Source organism: Mirounga leonina, unplaced genomic scaffold (assembly GCF_011800145.1).
Source record: "Mirounga leonina isolate KUSES-001 unplaced genomic scaffold, KU_Mleo_1.0 Mir_150, whole genome shotgun sequence".
NCBI lineage: Eukaryota > Metazoa > Chordata > Mammalia > Carnivora > Phocidae > Mirounga > Mirounga leonina.
Window position 1 is genome coordinate 29,343,586 of NW_023270374.1, and position 19,630 is coordinate 29,363,215.

Genomic DNA, 19,630 nt, shown 5'->3' on the forward strand with positions numbered 1-19,630 from the left:
GGGGGGGGGGGGGGGGGGGGGGGGGGGGGGGGGGGGGGGGAGGTAAGCGATGTAACTGGCAAGGCATTGAGAGCATTCTTTTTTATATTGAAACAAATACGAATGTATTCTTAGGGAGAATACAAAATGGATAGAAATTTTAAAGACAAAAAGCATTTCAAAGATATGTGCAGAGCAACCGAGAGCTCGGGGTGAGGTCTCAACCCCTGGGGCCCTGTTCATTTTCTTCTGAGTTTGGGATTTCTCCATGCAAAGCCTGCGCAGCCCTCTCCGAAGGCTTGGTGCCCGCAGTAAGCAGAGTTATGGTTCCAAAGGTGCCCACGTCCTAATTGAGAGCCTTTGCAGATGCCGGCCTATCTGGCAAAGGGACTTCGCCCATGTGATTAAAGCAGGACCTCTAGTTGGAAGATTAGCCTGGATTATGCAGGCGGCCTAATCTAATCTAATCTAATCTAATCTAATCTAATCTAATCTAATCTAATCCAATCTAATCTAATCATGCGATCCTTAAAAGCTGAACACCTTTCCTAGCTTCAGGCAGTCAGAAAAAGGTGTGAAGACAGATGGGCAAGATGCCAACATGTCTTAGGCTGGTGGGAATGGTCCAAGAGAGAGGAGAATCTTGCTGGAGGGATGTCTCTGAATAGGTGAGCAGGAGCGGAGCTGGGAAGAAGTGAGGACATGATGAAGGGTGGGGAGGGATGAAGAGAAGGTGGTTGGACCAATAGGTTCAGGGCCTGGGGGACCGAAAGATTATTAAAATTGGGCTGGTGGGTGAGCAGGGAAGAGGGCCAGGGTAATGTAATCCTGGGGGTGGCCGTGGTGGGAGAAGCTGTGGGAGATGAGGACAAGATCACTGAAGACGAGGCGGTCAAGGGAGGAAATGGAAGGAGCCTCTACAAGGAGAATATTCATTCATTCAAAAAATGCTTTTTGAGCACCTACTATGCACCAGGCACACTGCTCCAGGCACCCGGGACCCACCAGCGTATGTTGCAAGTCCAAAAATCACAACAAGAGTATTGTGGAAAGAGTGACAGTGAGCCAAGTCCTATCTGCTTCCTTTCCTCTTACACAAGGCTCAGAGAGGGCAAGTGACTCCCCTGAGGTCACAGAGGAAGCCAATAAAACTGAAATTAGAATGATCTCCTGCCTCCCAGAACAGGGCCCTTTGATGGACAAAATCTGAGCTCTTGGAACATGACAGCCCTGAAAGGATTGTGAAGCCCTTTGTGTACAATTAATCTGGGCAAAAACAGCATGAGTTTGAACAAAGATGACCCAGAAGAGGACGGACAATGCCCCCTTGGAGTTTCAAAAAGACAGAGCACTGTCCAGGGCCCTGCAGAGATGCCAAAGTCTGTGAAGTAAAATAGAATTTCAAGACAGTAGGCCGCAGAAAGCCCTGTGGTCTCTCTTGCCTCTAGACATTTGCACATCCTGTTCCCTCTGTCTGAAACACTGTTCCCCACCCCCCTTCACCTGGATAACACCTTAGTCATGCTCTAGGACTGAGCTTTCTATTGCTTCCTCCTTCCTCCGTGACCTGTCCTCCAGCCCAAGCCTGGGCCAGGGTGCTCGCCTGTCCTCCACGGCTGCAATTTGCTTACACTGGATTGTAATAACCTGTTGAATTTTCTCTTCCACGAGAATATAGACTTTCTGAGAGCAGAGCACACATCAGACTTGTTCCCCCCTGAATCCTCAGTGCTAAGCCCAAGGGCTGGCTGTACGAAGCCGGTATTAAAGAAATATTTATTGCAAAGATGAATAAATACTCAACAGAAGAGGTAACACCCTCTCTATCGGATGCTGGTAACACCCCACTCAGATTGCTTTGGGCTAGAATACCCATCCCCCGGAGGCTGTTGACTGTTGGCTGTATTGGCTCCCAGATGTCCCTTTCTCTGGAGAATTGCCCTTAACTGAACCGGATCACGGGCTCACCCTGCATCCCCGTCCCAGGATTCCCATCCTTAGGTTGATGACCAACAGACCCAAGCATACAAAAGACCAGCCCCCTACACCTTAAAATGGAACGAGCTCTGTGGTGTAATTCATGCTCCAGACCCTCATGGGGTCAGGCCATGTCCTTGCTCAACTCCTCCCCCGCCCTGTCCTGCTTCCCTCGCTCCCCTTCTCCTGAGAGCAACCTTCAACAAATCACTTCCCCAAGGATCCCTGTCTTGGGCGCTGCTTCTAGGGGACTCACCTAAAACACCCACCTTGGATGCCTCACTGAAAGTAGGATGATGGATGGATGGATGGATGGATGGATGGATGGATGGATGGATGGCTATCTAGAAATTGCTTTCATATTATCCAACTTCTTCACTGGAAAGATGAAGAGCCTGAGTCCCAGTGAGGCTTGGTCCAGAATACAAGCCTCCAGGACCTTCCCTATCTCCATACCCACCAGCATCAGGATGCTCAGAGACCCTCCCCCTACCCCTGCCCCCACCCCAATACCCTCCCCTCCCCCTCCAGCTGCCCTGTGATCCCCGAGGACCTGGCAGGCATGCTATCCTTGACTGGAAGATCTCCACATTCAGAGCCCCAATCCTGGGCTCAGGCCCTGGGGACTCCTCATCCAGAGTGGGGCCTCTTTCTGGAGGGCCTTCTGGGAAGCCAGGCTTTTCCCTGGTCAGTGGGCCTGAGTCAGCGGCTGGGCCAGATGTTTTGGTCTGAGTTGTTCCAGCTGGGGAAGAACAACAAAGAAAAGGGTATTAAGGAGAATATGGGTTTCCCCAGAGGAAATGCATTCTCTGGCACCTTCTGACTGATAAGAACAGTTTACAGCTATTGATCTCCTACCATGTGGCAGGTGTTATGCTAAGCTCCTTACTTTTTTTTTTTTTTTAAGTTTATTTGTTTGGTACTCTCTACACCCAACGTGGGGCTCAAACTCACAACCCTGAGATCAAGAGTCACACGCTCTTCAAACTGAGCCAGCCAGGCGCCCCTAAGCTCCTTACTTCTGGTGTGTCTTTTTTTTTTTTTTTTAAGATTATTTATTTATTTATTCATGAGAGAGAGAGAGAGAGGCAGAGGGAGAAGCAGGCTCCGAAGGAGCAGGGAGCCCGATGCGGGACTCGATCCCAGGACCCTGAGATCATGACCTGAGCCGAAGGCAGACGCTTAACCGTCTGAGCCACCCCGGCACCCTCTGGTGTGTCTTTGAACCTCAAAACAACTGTGTGAGGCCGGTGGGACTTACACACACCGAGAAGGAGTCCTTGACCAAGGTCTGCCAGCCGGTGTGGGGCCGAGCTGGGTGTGGACTCGGGCCGGCTCATTACAGCTCCGTTCCAGATCCCCGAGACTTCCAGCCTCTTGAATGCCATCTGTGCACTGAGCCAGTTTGGGGGGGAGGGTGTCTCTGTCCCTGGCAACCCGCGCCTCCTTGTCACCTGGTCATGTCCAGAGAACAGTCCCCTGTCCAGCTGAGTGAGTGGGCGACTTACCTTTCCCCAAGCACTTGGCTCGGTGGGGTTTGGGAGAGTAGAGTGAACACAAGGCTTTCCAGGGCCCGTCCTGCTGGAGTGAGGCTTTCTCTGGAGGCCCCAGGGCTTGCCTTTGCCCTTTCAAGAAGGAGAATCTGAGCCCAGGAGTGGGGGATCTGGAAGAGGAGGTATTCTGACTGGGGCCAGTGCCAGGTTTGGGAGGTCTCCCATGGCCCTGTTTGGCCCTCTCTTCCTTCTTGGCTTCAGCAGGAAGGGAAGCTGGGCACACGTGCAGGGAGGATGCTTGCTTTGGTTCAGGCATGGGCTGCACTGTATCTTCTGGGTTTCCCAGAGGTCCCTGCATCTTGGAGGAAGATGAACTACCTGCCTCGAGGCCAGAGGCACAGGGCAGTGGCTTCTCAAGGACGTTGAGGTAGGGCTCCTGGGGCTGGTGTTCTGAGTCGTGGGTGGGTAAGTCAACTTTATGGTTGACCTTTCTCCTCAAGCCCAAAATGCAGGGCTCCTTTCCTGAGCTTGCTGGCTTCTCACAAGCCCATTTTTTCAAGGAAGGTCCCCCATTGGTCCCTGAGAGAGATGGCATTCTTTGAGAGAAAGGGATTTCCTTAGTTTTGGAGAGTTCCTCCAGTGCCCCCAAAGGACATTCACTGGATGTCTCCACTTCCCTACTGGGAGACCCTCCTCTGCTCTCCAGGAGGACCACATAGTCTCCCTCCAACTCCTGGCTGGCCACATGGTCCATCCTAAAGGCCACCTCCCCAGGCCTGGCTGGCTCCACCTTGATGAGTCCTGGGTACTTGTTTCCATATGTCCCACCCTTGCCCTTGGCCAAGCTCCGGGCAAGCAACACCTGGCTGCCTGGGGACCTGGGCTGGTGCAGCTCCAGAGGGTTGCTCAAATCGAGGGCCTCTAACTGAAGGGACCCCCAGGCTGGGGAGACGACATCCACTGCTTGGGGTCTGTCATCCACAAACTCCGGACTGGTTATCTTGGTCCAGGGCACAGGGGCAACTCCATCTTCTGAAGCGACCAGGCAGTTGTGTAGGGGACTTCCCTCAAAGTCACTGTTGATGGCCTCCAACCATGTCTGGGTGAAAAGTATAGGGTAGGATGACACGGGAACAGGTTTTGCGTCCACTGTGCGGAGGTCCAAGGAGAGGCACTTGATCATGATGCAGACAGACTGTTCCTCCTGGGGCTCGACTTGGAGATAGAAGTCCCCTTGGCGCAGTAAGAGGGGGTTGAGGGGGGCCAGGTGCACCACGACCTCACCCCGCAGACACAGAGGCCAGCCCTCATGCAGGAAGAGGCAGTGTGAGTACGGGGCCTGGGGACAGAAGGGTGAGGGTGACGTCAGAGAATCCTGCCCTGAAAGGCCCTGCCCATCGGTCTGCTTCCTTCCCTCTCCCAGATGGAATCAGGAGCGGGGCAGGGAGGCAAGAGAGGTGCCTAAGATGCAGCAAGAGGGACCCCCCATCTCAGGGTCTTGCAAGACGCACGACCCCTAGAGCAAATGCCTCTCCTGCCTCACCCTAGTCCTGAACCTGACCTTAAAAATGCTTGCTAGCCTACTGACAAGGGAGAAAAGCTCTGAGTGGCAGATGCTAATTAACAGGAGCCTTTCCCACGAGGATCGTATTGCTCGGGTCACGGTCCCTTCTCCCCATCCATCCGAAACTTCTCTCAACCCAGATCAAGTCTGAGCCCTTCATTTTAGAGCCAGGAAGAGGTGGATCCCAAGGTCTGAATCACTGATTTGTGCAGATTACATAACCACTCTAAGCCTCAATTTTCCTACCTGCAAATAGGAATGACCATATTTATAATCCGATTGGGTTGGTACGCGGATTGAGATTTTATATATATATGTAAAAAAAAACCCCACAACACAATGCCTGGCATACACTAAGTGGGTGTTCAATAAATAATAATTTCCTCTCCCTTTGACATTTACCCTTTGAAAAAATGGAATTTTCCATTAAAAAATAAGAGGGTCAGTTACTGCATTTACACCATTCTATAATTTTTAAGCAGAGAGATTACAGAATGAAGTCGAAACAATACTGAGTGAAAAGCCAGGAACTATGACCCCACCACTACCTTGCTGGATGACCTTGAAAAAAAAAAAATCATTCCACTATTCTGGGCTTGAATGTTTATTATTTATTTGTTTATGATTTATTTATTTATTTATTTTCCTTTACTGAGTAACGACATGGCAGGTGAGGCAAAACTTAAAAAAAATTTTTTAAACAGGAGGTGCCAGCAATTCTCCATGTAGGTGGACACAGCAGGGCATCCTGGAGCGGGTTGGACACTGATCTCTCTTGATGGAGCCGCTCCGCCGGGCTGTGTGGGACCCGCGCCCCACAGCGACACCATGTGGCAACAACAACCTCAGCAAGCAACAGCCTCACTGGTCTGACAAACAGGTCTCTCTCTCTCTCTACCTGGCTTTCGGAAAAGAGTCCTGTGGATTGAGTAACACCGGGATAATCTTAACATAATTTGGATGTGTATGTGGGAGAGCTCCAGAGAATGACACCGCAGTTCCCATTAATGAAGCAGGTGCTTCCCGGGTTGATTAACTGGGGCAAGAACTGACCACCCTTGTACCCCGAGTGGGTAAACCAGTTCCTTCCCGTCAGTGACACTGTAGATTTGGCTGCCGCAGGGAACCTTCCTATCCATAAACCCCTCGAGTCTGCGAGTTTCTCCACTACTTCCACGGAGCTCTCTGCAGTTTACAACCTGCTTTCCCTCACCTTCTCATTGAACAAGGCAGTATTGAACAACCCAGCAGTATTGAGAAACAGCAACGCACCCTAGAGGTGGCGGTTATGATCCACTTATTTGAACCTCACAGTCACTCGGTGGGGCAGGGTGTTTAGGCTTCGTTGTCCCCACTGTACAGATGAGGACAACTGAGGCTCAGGGGGGTGAAAGAACCGGTCTTTCGGTCACACAGAAAGAATGGTCACACAGCTGAGAGCAGCATAAACAGGACTTGTGCCTAGACCTTCACATTAGGAGTCATCTTTGTCTGTCCCTGATCCCCCACTGGACTCTATCTGAGGGTGCTGACTACCCCCGGGTGCTGGCCTTTACCAGGGCCGACTTTGAGGCTGGTACATTCTTATTTCCAGGGGAGAAAGGAGGAAGTGGGACAGTAACAGTCAACGGCTACTAAGCACCTACTGCATGCCAGGCTCTGTGCCAGGCTGTGTATCATCTCTGGGACATAGGCACCGTGTTATCAACATTCCCACTTTCCCATTAAGGAAACTGAAGCTCAGAGGGTGATTCTCCAGCTCCACGGTGACAGAGACTGGTTTTGAACCTGGGGCACCTCCCTCTTGCTGCCATACTAGTAATCCTGCCCCCGGCTTGGAGGTGATATGAATTCACCTATAATTATAATTAAAATCGCCCATAATTAAAAATAGAGAAATTAAAAGGTTGTGACCCTTGTTCCTGGAAGAAATGGGGAAGGAGACCATGCAAATGCAGTTTTAACGGCCAAAAAGGGGAAGGGCGGAGTTGTAGAGCTTGTCATGGGGAACAAGTCGGGGGGCGCAGGATATGCATAAAATAGTGTCAGGGTGGATAAGTGGGAGTTGGCAGCAGGCGTTCAGTGAGAATCTTCCTTCTCTTGCAATAACAATGACTGTGTATGCCACTGTTTCTGTGTGCCAGGAACCGCCCCGAGCCCAGGAAATGAAGCATCTCAGTCTCCTTCCAGTTCCAACCATCTCTAGTTCCGGCTCCCAAACCTGAGCTTCTAGCTGCCGTATTCAATTCCTTGCTACCACTGAAATGATGTGCATAGTCCCCACTCTTATTTTTTGCCCCTGGTGTATCATGTCCCTGATACACGGGAGCCAGCGGGACCGATGAACCTATTAGTGATGCTCGAGGCTGGGGCAGCGGGGGGATGGGCATTAACAGCAGAGCAGGGCACAGCTGGCAACCCCATGAAGGGTGTGGGCAAGTTCCTGCAACGGGCGTCTGAGGGTTTGGTCTCCAAAGGCCTGTCCCCACCCTTAAAACAGTCATCACCTCTGACCAGAGACGTAGGCGTATGATGCAAGCCCGGCCAACCCCGCGATCCCATTTCTCTGGCTGCAGTGATTGGTCCAGGGGCGGACATCCAACCCAAGCCTGGCCAATCAGGATCCTTCCTGGCAACTTTACTATCTGCAGCTGATGGGGAAGAGTTCTTTCTCCTCTCCCGGGTGGGAGTTGATCCCAGTCTTGGGGGGACATCTAGCCTGTAAGAATGAGGTTGGCAAGCAACGGGAAGCAGAGACAAGAGACAGAAATCCCTAGGGGTTTGATTGGTGTATCAACTCGGGGCTGAGGCCAGATCAACCTTGAGTAAAGATCTGTCATTTGCAGCTACTGAGACCTACCTAAAACACTTTTCTTTCCCCTTTGCCTTAGAGGGGTCTCCCTGAGACCTGGGTTCAAAGAGGTCTCCTGGGACAAAAGTGAGTCCTGAGGCCTCAAGGGCTCCAGGAAAGATCTGGAACGTTCTCTGCTGTTTCCACTGTAGCTGACCTACTTCAGCCAAGGCAGCCTGGTGATGCCTACAGTGCCAGCCCCAGGGCAGGCTCCCAGGGGCCACCCCACAAGGATGCCTTTCATCCAGGATTTACTCCCTGCTAGTGAAAGGATAAACGTGATTGACTCCTAGATATCAGAGAGCAAAGGGCCAAGCGAGCTTCCTGCTCCACTGGGGGGCTGACATCTCCATTTGGGCAAAGCAACGGTACCGGGAGAACCATCCCATGTCCTCAGTACTTGCTCTGAGACAAGACACGCACAAGCCCACTTCCTTCTCTGCTCACCTCCAGCCCCCTGGTTCTGGGAGTGCTTGTTCCCCGGCCCCGCCGTCCCTTCCAACTTACACAGGCTGCTTCACGCACTTGCTCACACAGGCGCTGGGCAGGAATTAGGAAATCCAGGAGGAAGCTCAGCCCATCCCCCTGGAAGTCAGAATCCAGGAGACGGAACACCTGCCCCAGGATGGTGGGCGCCGTGGCCTCAAAAGGGGGGTAGAGGCCTGCCAGGGCATGCTGGATGGCTGCGTCCAGGGATGGGGGGTCCTGTGGGGGATAGGAGAAGAGTAGGAAAAGTGATCGTAGGAGTAATAATAAGGGTAGTGGCCACCTCCCATGACTTCCCAGGCCCCATATGACTGAGGCTACTGCTAACTCGCTGACCTCCTCTGCTACCCCTACCCCTCCTTCAGCCCCTCCAGCCATAGTGGACTTCTTTCCTGTTCCTCAAACACACTGGGCACCATCCCAACTCAGGGCCTTTGCACTGGCATCTCCCTCTGTCTAGAATACGCTTCCTCAAGACATCCTCATTCCCTCACCTCTGGCAGTCTTTGCTCAGTGTCATCCACTGGTCCAAGGTGGAGTGGAGGAATGATGGGGGCATTCAGGTCAGGGCCAGAGGGAACGGGGAGGTCAGCATCCCCAAATCCCACCTTCTGACAGACCTGCGGACCTGCAGGTTGAAGCTGAGCCATCAGTGAAGCCCAACCTGTAGTCAACGTGCAGGTGCATCAACATGCAGGTGCGTGAATGATAATAAATAATTGCTGTTTTTTAACGCCAAGTTTTGGAGAGGTTACACAGCAATAACTGATTGATATAAATTAATATAATTGATACATGAGCTCACAGATCCAGACTCACATAACGAGCTGCCTCTTGGAGACCTTCCCTAGATGTCCACCAGGCACAGATCATCAACACGTCAAACCCAACTCCATATGTCCCTAAACCCACCCCTCCCCCATGTCCCTACCTCAGTGATGGCCCCACAGTCCAGTCAGACTCCCAGGCCAGAAATCTGCTCATCATCCTGCCCTTCCTCTTGCCTCCTCTGCTCACACACAACCCTCAGCCACGTCCTCTACTCTTCCCACAGCCAGCAGCTCACCCACCAGTTCTGCTCTGCTCCCCTGTCCCTGCACTGACCCAGGCCTGACCCCTGTCTCTTCCACTGACTCCCCTCCCCATTGCCACCCAACCTTAGGCAGCCTCACTTCCAACTATTCTGGACCAGGCACCCACAGTGATCTTTCTCAAATGCAAACCTGACCACGGAAGTATCCCCACTGCCTTCAGGAAAGTAACAGCCTCTGGGTATTCAGGTCCCCTGTGACTTTGGCATTGGCCTCACTTCCCCCCCCCCCACCCCCAAGCCCGTCTGCCTCTCTAATGCATCAGCCACAGGGCCACCTGCATTCTATTGCTTACCTCCAGGTCTCTGCACATGCCGTTCCTTCCTCCCAGGATACCTTCCACTTCCACTCCCTCTTCACCTGGCTAACTCCTTCTCATTCTTCAAGAGTTGAGTCAGCCCTCATTTGTTCCATGGGATTTCCCCTGACTTCCCTCCCCCACACTCCCAGGCCAGGTGTCCCCTCTCCTGGGCCCCATCATAGAGGTTCCCATGCTGATTGCCGTCTCCCTTGAAGACTCTGGGCTCCTTGAGGACAGGGCTGGTAAGCAGAATAGTGGCCCCCAAAGATGCCCATGTCCTAATCTCCGGAACCTGTCAGTCTGTTTCCCCACAAGGCAAAGATGGAATAAGCATGGAGAATCAGCCGGCCTTAAGATAGGGAGAGTATCCTGGATTATCCAGTGGGCCCCAGGCAATCACAAGGGGTCTCCAAAGTTCAAGAGGGTGCTGAAGAGGTGAGAATCGGGGGCGGGAAATGTGACGTTGGAAGAAGGATCAGAGAGATGCCATGTTGCTGGCTGTGAAAATGGAGGAAGAGCCCAGGAACACGGGCTGCTCCTAGCTGCTAGAAAAGGCAAGCAGATTCTCCTCTAGAGTCTCCCGAAAAGAGTGCAGCCTGCCAACACCTTGGTTTGAGCCCAGTGAGACCCGTGTTGGACTTCCAATCTATAGAACTGCAAGATAATAACTGGATGCTGCGTTAAGCTACGAAGCCTGGGACCATGTGTTTCAGCAGCACGGGAACTGCCACAGCGGGGGGCATCAGCTCCTCTTCCTCCGGGGTCTCCTGTTCCTGGCACAGGGCCTGGGCCAAAACAGGTGCTCAGTAAATGCCGAGGAAGGACAAACAAAACGTCCCTCTCTGAACCACAGGTTTTTCCATCTGTAAAACATTTTGGACAAGACCAGAGGTTTCCAGTCCGGTGTAGTAATAGAACCCATGGGTTATGATTTTCAACTCTTAAAATGCCTAATGGAACCCATTCTGGTTGGCCCAGACTGCTTGCAAGCTCTGGGTCCATCTGTCACTGAGGGATGTAAAGCAAGATGAGAATAAACTAGAATCCAGAGTAAACGGAGCTTATTTGGGGCAGAAAAATCATTTTTACAAATGAGGTCCCTTCAGACAGGGAGATAAAACACGGGCTTTGAGGAGGAGGAATATGGTACTTCTCCATCTCAGCAAGAGTCCAGTGCCAGGAGGCTGTAACACAGGGGACTTGTGACCAATGGTCACTGGACCAATGTCAGGGTCACCACTCTGCCCCCGCACCCACACAGCACTGGGCACAGGGTAGGGCCCCCATCACTAGTCGTGGAAGGAATGTATGTCTACAACCCCCATTCTGAAGGAAGGAGGGTCTCACCATTGTCATAACGTAAACGTGGTAGGGATGATGTACCGCGAGTTCTTGATGTCAAAAGTGTGCATGCCCAGGAAGGGCTACTTTCACATTGAGGTGCCAGGCAAGGTCAGGGACAGGGAGAGGGGCGTCTTCAAGTTGGCAGAACAGGGAAAGGCTCATCTGGCCTGGCCACCTCTTCTAAAGCTCTTCCCCTCCAAAACAAGGCCAAACCCTGAGAGTTTTCCCCTACCCACGCCATCTTGAGGACAGCAGTGGGAATGGAAACCCAGAGCTAGAGGACCCTGACTGACACCTGTGACCACGCAGACACACTAAATCAATGAAGCCAGCACCCCTTCCCAGCCTTCCCCACTCCCCCAGCCTCTCCTGGGGCACTTGCTTTCCCGGGTTCCACATCATTGTGCCACCTTGAGTAGGTGCCTTCCCTCTCTGGGCCTTTCCTTGTGTGCACGTTGAGTTGGGCTAGGTTTGTTTCGTTTTGTTTTTTGGAAATTTAATCATTCGCTGGCATTTCATGAATTTTAGCATCTCCAAGTACCATTTGTACTGCTTCCCCCCTCCCCCAAATCACTCACCAAAAATACTTATATAATTGCATTTTAAACGAAGACTCTATGCCACCATACTGGTTATGAGAATGCAGCCAGACTGCCTGAGTTCAAATCCCTGCTCTTACCAAATGGTAAGTGCTTATGTGACCTGGCAAGTTGCTTAGCTCTCTCTGCTTCAGTTTCCTTACTGGGAAAACTGGAATTTGTGGTTGTACGTGCCTTAAACAGGTGAGCGAGACGGAATGAGATAAGACACGGAGGGTCTCTGCACAGGACTAGCACTTAGTAGGTGCTCAATTCAGCAACAGCTATCACCGCTATGCTCGTGGCCATCACTATGGTTATTATTATGTCATCACTTTATGGGGAAAATCAGCATCAACTGGCACAAATGGAATGGAACTTCAAAGATAAACCAATGATGCATTGGGCGGTTTTTGTATTATTTTATTTATATAAATATATTTATATTTATCATATACATTTATTATTATAGCTACAGGATAGACCTTACATTAGTACATATTTCTATAAATAATGCAATATATAACTATATGCTAAATACACACTTATTATATAAAATATATTTCATTCTTACTGTTTTAGTTCTGTAAGTAAGCAATGAGAACAAACACATAAGTTCTAGGACATCTGGTCACCTCCTAAAGGCTCATCAAGTTTCTCTTTCTGTCTTCCAAAGCAAGCTTGCCATGCATTAGAGAGGTGGTGAAGACATCTTATCGTGAGAGGGGGGTTTTCTCTGGGGGCCCCCAGAATATCAGAGGGAAGTGCAAAGGGCCTGAGTAGCCCACCACACGACTCTGTGTTATTTAGCTCTAGCCTGTGACAGCCTGTGTCCTGACTGTGGTCTGCATGCCAACCTCGGGGCATCTCTGCCTTGATGTGCCTCAGTTTACCCATCTGTAAACGGGGAATCTAGAGCCTATCCTATCTTGCTCAGATGATTCTTCTGCAGATGCAGGGAGATGATGCATGCGGGGGTCCTGAGAAAAGGGTAAGTTTCTGCTGCCTTTTTTATGATTTTTTTGTTTTTGTTTTTACTCCTCCTGTCCGACAAAGCTAGAGTCCACACCTCTGTGTGAAGCCATGTGCCCCTCCTGACCCCCCTTCCTGAACCCACTGCTGTCACCCCAAGAATAACAACAGCTTCCAGGCACCTGCTGTGCACCAGGCCCTGTGTTCACTCACATTCTCTTGCTTAGCCACACAATGGTCCTGGGGCAGAGAAGAAACATCCCGCCCTACAGATAAAGAAGCTGAAGCTCATCTTGTCCAAGATTGCTGAGAGGAGGAGAAAGACGGAGCCACGATCCAACCCAGTCCTGGCCAGTCAGGCCCGCCGTCTTCCCCTGCCCCCTGGTGCCTTGCCCGCCTTGGGGCCAGCAGCAGCCACCAGCCTTCAGGGTGGCCTTCCCAGCTGCCTGGCCTGCAGCGTTTCAAGCTGTTTACTTCTCGCAGACTAAAGCTCGCAGATGGGATGCCTTTGGCTTTCACAAATGGGCTCACTGGCAGCACACTATAACGATTTAAGGGGCAGCCAGTAAAAAACAAGAATGTTCCAAGTTAATGGGACTCCAAGCTCTTGGCCGGAGCGTTACCTGCTACGAGCCTGAACCCCAGGGGTTCATAAGCTGTCCAAGTATGGGGGTGAGCACACAGTATGGGAGCCCAGGAGCCTGCAGGAAGGAAAGCTGGCCCCTCTCCACTCAAAACCAATCGGGCAGCCCAGCCTGGGCCCTCAGGAACCCAAACACCGCTGGCCAGACACGGGCCCCTCAAAATGATTTCCGTGAAACTTAATCGACGTGTTTCCATTCCTCCCCAGTGAGCACAGCCAGGCTGGGTCTTTAACCGTTCCTTGCAAGAGCCAGCGTGAAGCTGAAAAGGGAGAAGGCAAGACCAGCCAAAGCCGGTCTGCAGCCCTCCAGCCCCTCTCCAGCAGCAGAGAAGGAGCCCCCAAAGGGGACCCCCGCAGACCCCACTGCCAGGCTGGAGCCTGGACGATGCTCATGGGCCTCTGGATGGACCCGAGGAAACTGCTATGGTGCTGACAGAAAAGTGTCTGTCCCCAGCGGTTCCCTCTGGGCACGGGAGTGGGAAGGGGTGGGAGAGGGAGGTTTCTGCACTTCTGTGTCAACGTTTTGCACTGAGCTTCCATTATTATTTTATGAAGTAAAATACACAAGGTTGATGGGTTTTTACCTATGTGCCTATCCCCGTGACCACTGCCCAGATCAACATACAAGATTTCCACCACCCCGGAAAGAGGATCCCCGCCAGGCAACTCCCTCACCCCAAAGGGAACAACTCTTCTCACTATTGGAAGTTTCTAAAAGAAAAAACTCCCAGACAGTGTGATCTCCACTGTGCAAAAATGTGCGTAAGCTAAGAGGTCTTGGAAGAAAGTATTAACTGCCTTCACCCCCTGAGCGCCGTGAGGGGCAGGGGACTCATAAGTCACCGTTTTCCTTTTCTTCATAGTTTGCTGGATTTTCCGACCATTCTGTAACCAGCCTGTGTAGCTTTTATAATCAAGGGGGAAAATAAAAGTGCGATTGTGTGTGTTTTTAAGGCCTGTTCCCTTTTTTAAATGGGCTCACCAGATGTTGTTAGCTGGGCTTTCTGAGATGTGTGCCGAACTCTTCTTAAAGGCCCAGGTTGGGCGCCTGGGTGGCTCAGTTGTTAAGCGTCTGCCTTCGGCTCAGGTCATGATCCCAGGGTCCTGGGATCGAGTCCCACATCGGGCTCCCTGCTCGGCGGGAAGCCTGCTTCTCCCTCTCCCACCCCCCCTGCTTGTGTTCCTGCTCTCGCTATGTCTCTCTCTGTCAAATAAATAAATTAAAAATTAAAAAAAAAAAAAAAAGGCCCAGGTTTATCCATTTGCTCCACCAGACAAAGCTTTGAGCATCACTTAGCATCAGCGCCTCCTAGCTTGGGAAGAGAGAGGGCTGCGAGAAACTGAGGTAGGCAGTGTCCCGGGGCTGCCGTCATCCCCTGCTCTCCTCCGTGGTAGGGATGCTTAGGGAAGGTGAGATTCCACCCTTGACTCACAGGGTGGCCGTGGCCTCAATTTCCCCAGGGCTTATCGATCTATCTCTAAGGGTCCTTCCAGCAGGGCCATTCTAGAATTCAAGGTATAATCAGGTGCAGGAAGGTGTGGAGCTGGGACATGGTTTCTAAATGGGATCAGTTAATCCTCAATTGAAGGGAAAGTTTAAAAAGATCTGTTTCATCCACGCTGAAACTCAGCCCAGGAAAAATCTACACCACCAGCCACAGACACAAGTGCCCACAGGGGACTGAAAGGTGACATGGAATACAGAAGTGTGAGAAAATAACCCCTCTAGCTCCTTGGTGAGTGGCCCCTAACAATCAGCCTCAGTGTCGGGGAATCGATAGGAGTAGTGGGGCCTGGGGCACATGTCCCACCTCATCAGCTCCAGCCCAGTGTTGCCTTCGCCCAACATTGCTGGATTTGCTGATATTTTAGTAAAGCCTCCCCATGTTCTAAAGGTTAGCCAAACCAAACACATCTGAGAGCCAGATATAGCCCAGTGGATATCAGCTTGGGACCGCGAGGTTCAGCTACCTGGGAACTTCCTCTTGAACTTCTCCAGGCTGGAAATTCTAAAAGCAGTATTCTGTTGCCCTGGCTGCCAGGAAGTTGTTGCTCGTGTCCAACTAAAACTTCTTCTGCTTTAAATCCTTTTTATTTTTGTGTGGGTGGAAGCATGAGTGAGAATTGGCTCCTTATAAAAAAAAAAGAGAGAGAAAGAAAGAAAGAAAAAAGAACCTTTCAGAAACTGGAAAAACAGCCCAGATGCAGTGAACTGAAAAGCAAGTGGGTGTTAGAAGACCCACATTCAAGTCCAGCTCAGTCATGTGTCATCTGTGTGACACTGAGCAAGTCACTTCACCTGTCCGGGGCTTAGTTTTGTGTTTGTTCTTTTCTCTCTCTGCCTCTTTTGCCCTGGGGCTCACCATCACCCACATAATGATAATAATAGCAATTATAACTAGAGCTTCTTATTGAGCAAGCTTCTGTATCAGGCTTTATCCTAAGTGCTTTTCATTATTTTATTAACATTATTTTATTTCATCTTCCCAACAATTCTATGGGATGGGTATTTTTATTCCCATTTTACAGGTTAAGAAACTGAGCCCAAGGATCTATCACCAGTAAATGGTAGGGCTGTGGTATGAACATGGCCCATCACCACCAGCTCTTCTGCCCCTTTCCCCAGGCCTGGTTCTCCTCTGGCCACTACAATGGCCTTTTAACACGCAGACGCAACTGTGACCCTCCACTGCTCAACAACCTTGAGTGGCTCTCCACTGCCTTAGCACCTCAGCCTGCCCCTAGTGGCCATCAGTCCACAGCAGCGTACCTGTCCTGCATCCTCTAACACACTTGACATTCTAGCCCAGGACTTCCCAATCACCCATGTGCCACACGCATGAGTTTTTCTTGCTGTTCATACCTCCTAATTTATTTTACTCGATATTGATTATTATTTACTTCACATTTGTCTTCTTGTCAATTCATTTGTCAATTTATTTCCAACTTAAATCCATGGATTTTTATTTATCATCATGTGCTTGTGCTGCCTAAATCACTTCCTACCGCTCACTAAGATGAAAAACTGTAAATAAAAATATTCATCTAAAGTCTCCTTACCCAGGATCCACGGCGGGTGCCCCACTTTGAGAAGCACTGCCTGAGCTCGTGTTGTACCCCCTCCCTGGACTGGGCGAGCTCCTTTCCACCCTTCAGAGCCCCACTCAACCCACATCTCTTCGCTTTTCACAACACATATGCTTCCAGGCAGAAAGAGGGACTCCCATTGCCCATCACCCAGCCTGGAAATGCAGCGAGTAGGCGCTAGAAGCCCCCAGCGCAGGGACCAGGGCTTACTCTTCTCACATGCAGGTCCTTACATGGGGCCGGGCACATAGTGGGTGCCTTGGGGGAGTACCACAAAGTAGGTACTTTGGCAATGTTGAATAAATTGGATTCAACCAGCTTTTCTCAAAGCTTGGATGACCCACAAGATGAGTTGGGGAGGACACGAACTCGATGTGAGATCACAGAAAGTTACCCCAACTCGTTTGGTCCTCCTGAGAACACCAAAGAGAAAGTCTCAGTTCAGTGCCAGGATATCTTAAAACACCTCTCAGACACCCAGTGATTACTCCTTTTAACAAAAAGAAAGCAGTCCTCCGTCTTGGAATCATCCAGAGCCAACCTCATCGAGCCAGAATTTACTAACACAAATTTGCCTTCATTGTATACATTTTTACAGTTACCTTGTGTTTACGACAATGGATACTGATTTTTCATGGTGGTGATATAAACTTTCTTTTTTAAATGTATGTTTAAGTGTATAAGGTAAGTTGATTAAAAGAAAAATATTAAGCAAATAGTAATTTTGATTTTGTTCTTTCTTCATAATGCCTTTTCCAGTAAGTGAATATGCAAAGATTGTTATGATAGAACTAAAAGTTCGGGAATGTGAAACCGGATAAGCCCAAAGCCCCTTTGTCATAAGACGCTCTGACACTGGGCTGTCCCAGAGCACGAGGTAGCCTTAAATCAAATCATCCCTGGAAAAGAATAACTGTGATGGAGCCATGAAGGAAAGATACATGGCTAGAGTGGGAGCCAGGGAAACTGGGAAAGGCTTTCCTGAGGACGTGATACTTGGGTGGAGATTTACAGGATGGATAGGAATTCTTCAGGTGAAGGGGTACCACCCAGCAGGAACAGCCTATGCAAAGGCCCTGTGGCAGGAGGGAACGTGAAAGATAAGAAGTTCTGAACCAAGGTCAGAGTGGCTCAAGTACCGAGGTGAGGCCAGAGAGGTGGGAAGGTGACAAAAGTGGGAGAAAACCTGTCCATCATGCCTATTTAGGAAAGAGTTGCTCAACCTTTTCAGGAGCCACCCAGGGCCTGACTCTTGATCTGAGGGTCTGGCGTTCAGCGAGGAGGTTCTGGATTCTGAAAGTAATAACTGAGTTAGGTCCAAAACTGGTCAAGGTTTAGCAAACACTACTTGGTGCAGGTGTGGTTCTGGGGTGGCCAGGACAGCTGAAAGCTGTTCAGAATTCAGGCTGTCCTATTTCCCACTTCCTGGTCGGGTGACCTTGGGCAGCCACTGAAGCTCCCAGAGCCTCAGGTCCCCATCTGTGGGGTGGAGATACCAGCAGGTCTGTTTTTAGGGCTGGTGTGAGTTACACGAGCTCCTGCATGTAAATGGCCGGGCACAGAGCCTTGCCCGGGACTGAGAGCTGAAGAACCACGAGCTTACGAAGATTTCTGTCAAACAGCTTGGACAGCAATGTGTGCTGTATGCGTGTCCTGCTGGTGTATGGATCTAGCAGCCTGGTTTTGCAGTATGTCTGTGGTGTGGACGCCCACATTTTAGCAGTAGGGACAGCAGGTGGGTAAGCCGTGTGTGTGTCGGAGGGCACGTGTGTTCAGCCGTGTGAGTCAATGGGAACACGCTTTGGTGTGCTCTGCAGGGGTGAATGCCCATCTAAATAGAATTCTTCTGCACCCAGTGAAAACCCACACAAACTCAACATGGCCCATCAGTCAAGGGTGAAAGCCTCGGCCTGTCTTCACAGCACTTTTCCAAATCCCCACTGCTCCCGGAATCTGCCTGGGTCTCCTGGGCCTGTTGGGAGCTGGGCTGCGATTCACTGAAAACAGACTTTCCTTTCATTCCGTGTTCCCAGATATTGGCACGTACACACACACACCTCTCCCAGAGCATCTCAACCTTATCAAGGGGCCAGCCAAGGAAGCCACAGTATGGAGGTATCACCCTCCTTCTTCCCCCTCTCCTAGGCCTACCTCCCCCTACCCCGTTTCCACGAGACCACCTCATGTCAGGACTCGGTGCACATCTGACTTTTCTGCCCTGAGTCTAAAGTGGCAAAAACACCCCAAGTTTTGGTGAGCAACTCCCTCCTCTCCACTGGGCACTGGGAGGGGCCTTGAACCCCCCCCCCATCTCCATCCACACCCTGCGTGGGGCCAGTGGACATACCTGACCCTCAGCCCTGAGTCCAAAACGCAACACCACCCCGCGTTTTGTCTAAGGCCCAAGGGCTAGGGTTCCAGCTCTGATCTGTGCCTGGGATGGGGCGACATCAAAGTTCACAAGTCATCCAATCTTATCCATCCACTTCACGCCCAGAGAGGAGAAAGGACATGGCCAGAGGGGGATCCCGGCACCCCGACCCGCATACCCACCCCCCATCCTGGTGGAAGGCACTTAACACAGACCCGTGGTGAGGTACTGAGGGTCATAGCATAAAAGGTCGGTGTCCGCCCTGGACACCCCCACCAAAAGGGGACAGAGCCAGGTGGTCCAGGCCTTGGCAGGCATTACCATGGTGACGGGCTGCTCCTCTCCGGGGCTCGGGATCCGTCTGTCCGCAGGTCGGTCTGTGGGGCGCGGCCCCCTCCAAGCACTGGAGCGAGCAGAGCGGGCTGGCTGGGGAGGGGAGGCCAGGCCGGCGACACAGGGAGAGAGCCCGACAGAGCCGGCGAGACGGGACTGGAGGCAGGGCGAGGCGGGCGGGGGGCCGCGGGCGGCCGCAGGGGCGGGTCGGAGCGCTGCTCCCCGCGCGGGACGGGGCGGCGCGACGGCGGCCCCTTTGTGGCGGGGCCCGGCCCGCGCCCCGCCCGCCGCGCGGGAGGACAAGCAGGCGGCCCCCTCCCGGCCCGGGGCCGCGCCGCCGCCCAGAGCAGTTGGGCTGCCTGCCGCCTTTCCGCCCACCCCCCTCGGCCCCGCCGCCCCGCCGGCCCGGCCAGGCCCCCGCCCCGGCGCCGCACCCACGGCTAGGCGCGCACCGCTTCAGCCTCAGCCCGGGGTTTGCGTCTCCGCCTCGTCCACTCGCCAGGCACAAAGTGTCCTAAGCCTCAGTTTCCTCATCTGTAAAATGGGGATGATGCTACTGC

General features: G+C 51.8%; 1 protein-coding gene across 1 annotated transcript in view; it reads right to left on the bottom strand.

Annotated features, from left to right (window-relative positions):
• The window catches only part of KIAA1755 (KIAA1755 ortholog), a 40,230-nt gene extending 21,037 nt beyond the window's left edge, over nucleotides 1–19,193 (bottom strand). Inside the window, exons 1-4 of the mRNA XM_035006300.1 lie at nucleotides 19,059–19,193; nucleotides 8,372–8,569; nucleotides 3,465–4,788; nucleotides 2,510–2,698 (exon numbers count right to left, since the gene is read on the bottom strand). Of these exons, the coding sequence (XP_034862191.1) occupies nucleotides 2,510–2,698; nucleotides 3,465–4,788; nucleotides 8,372–8,569; nucleotides 19,059–19,061 (1,714 nt within the window). The 5' untranslated portion in view covers nucleotides 19,062–19,193. The remainder of the gene's footprint in view (nucleotides 1–2,509; nucleotides 2,699–3,464; nucleotides 4,789–8,371; nucleotides 8,570–19,058) is intronic.
• Nucleotides 19,194–19,630: the final 437 nt, after the last annotated feature.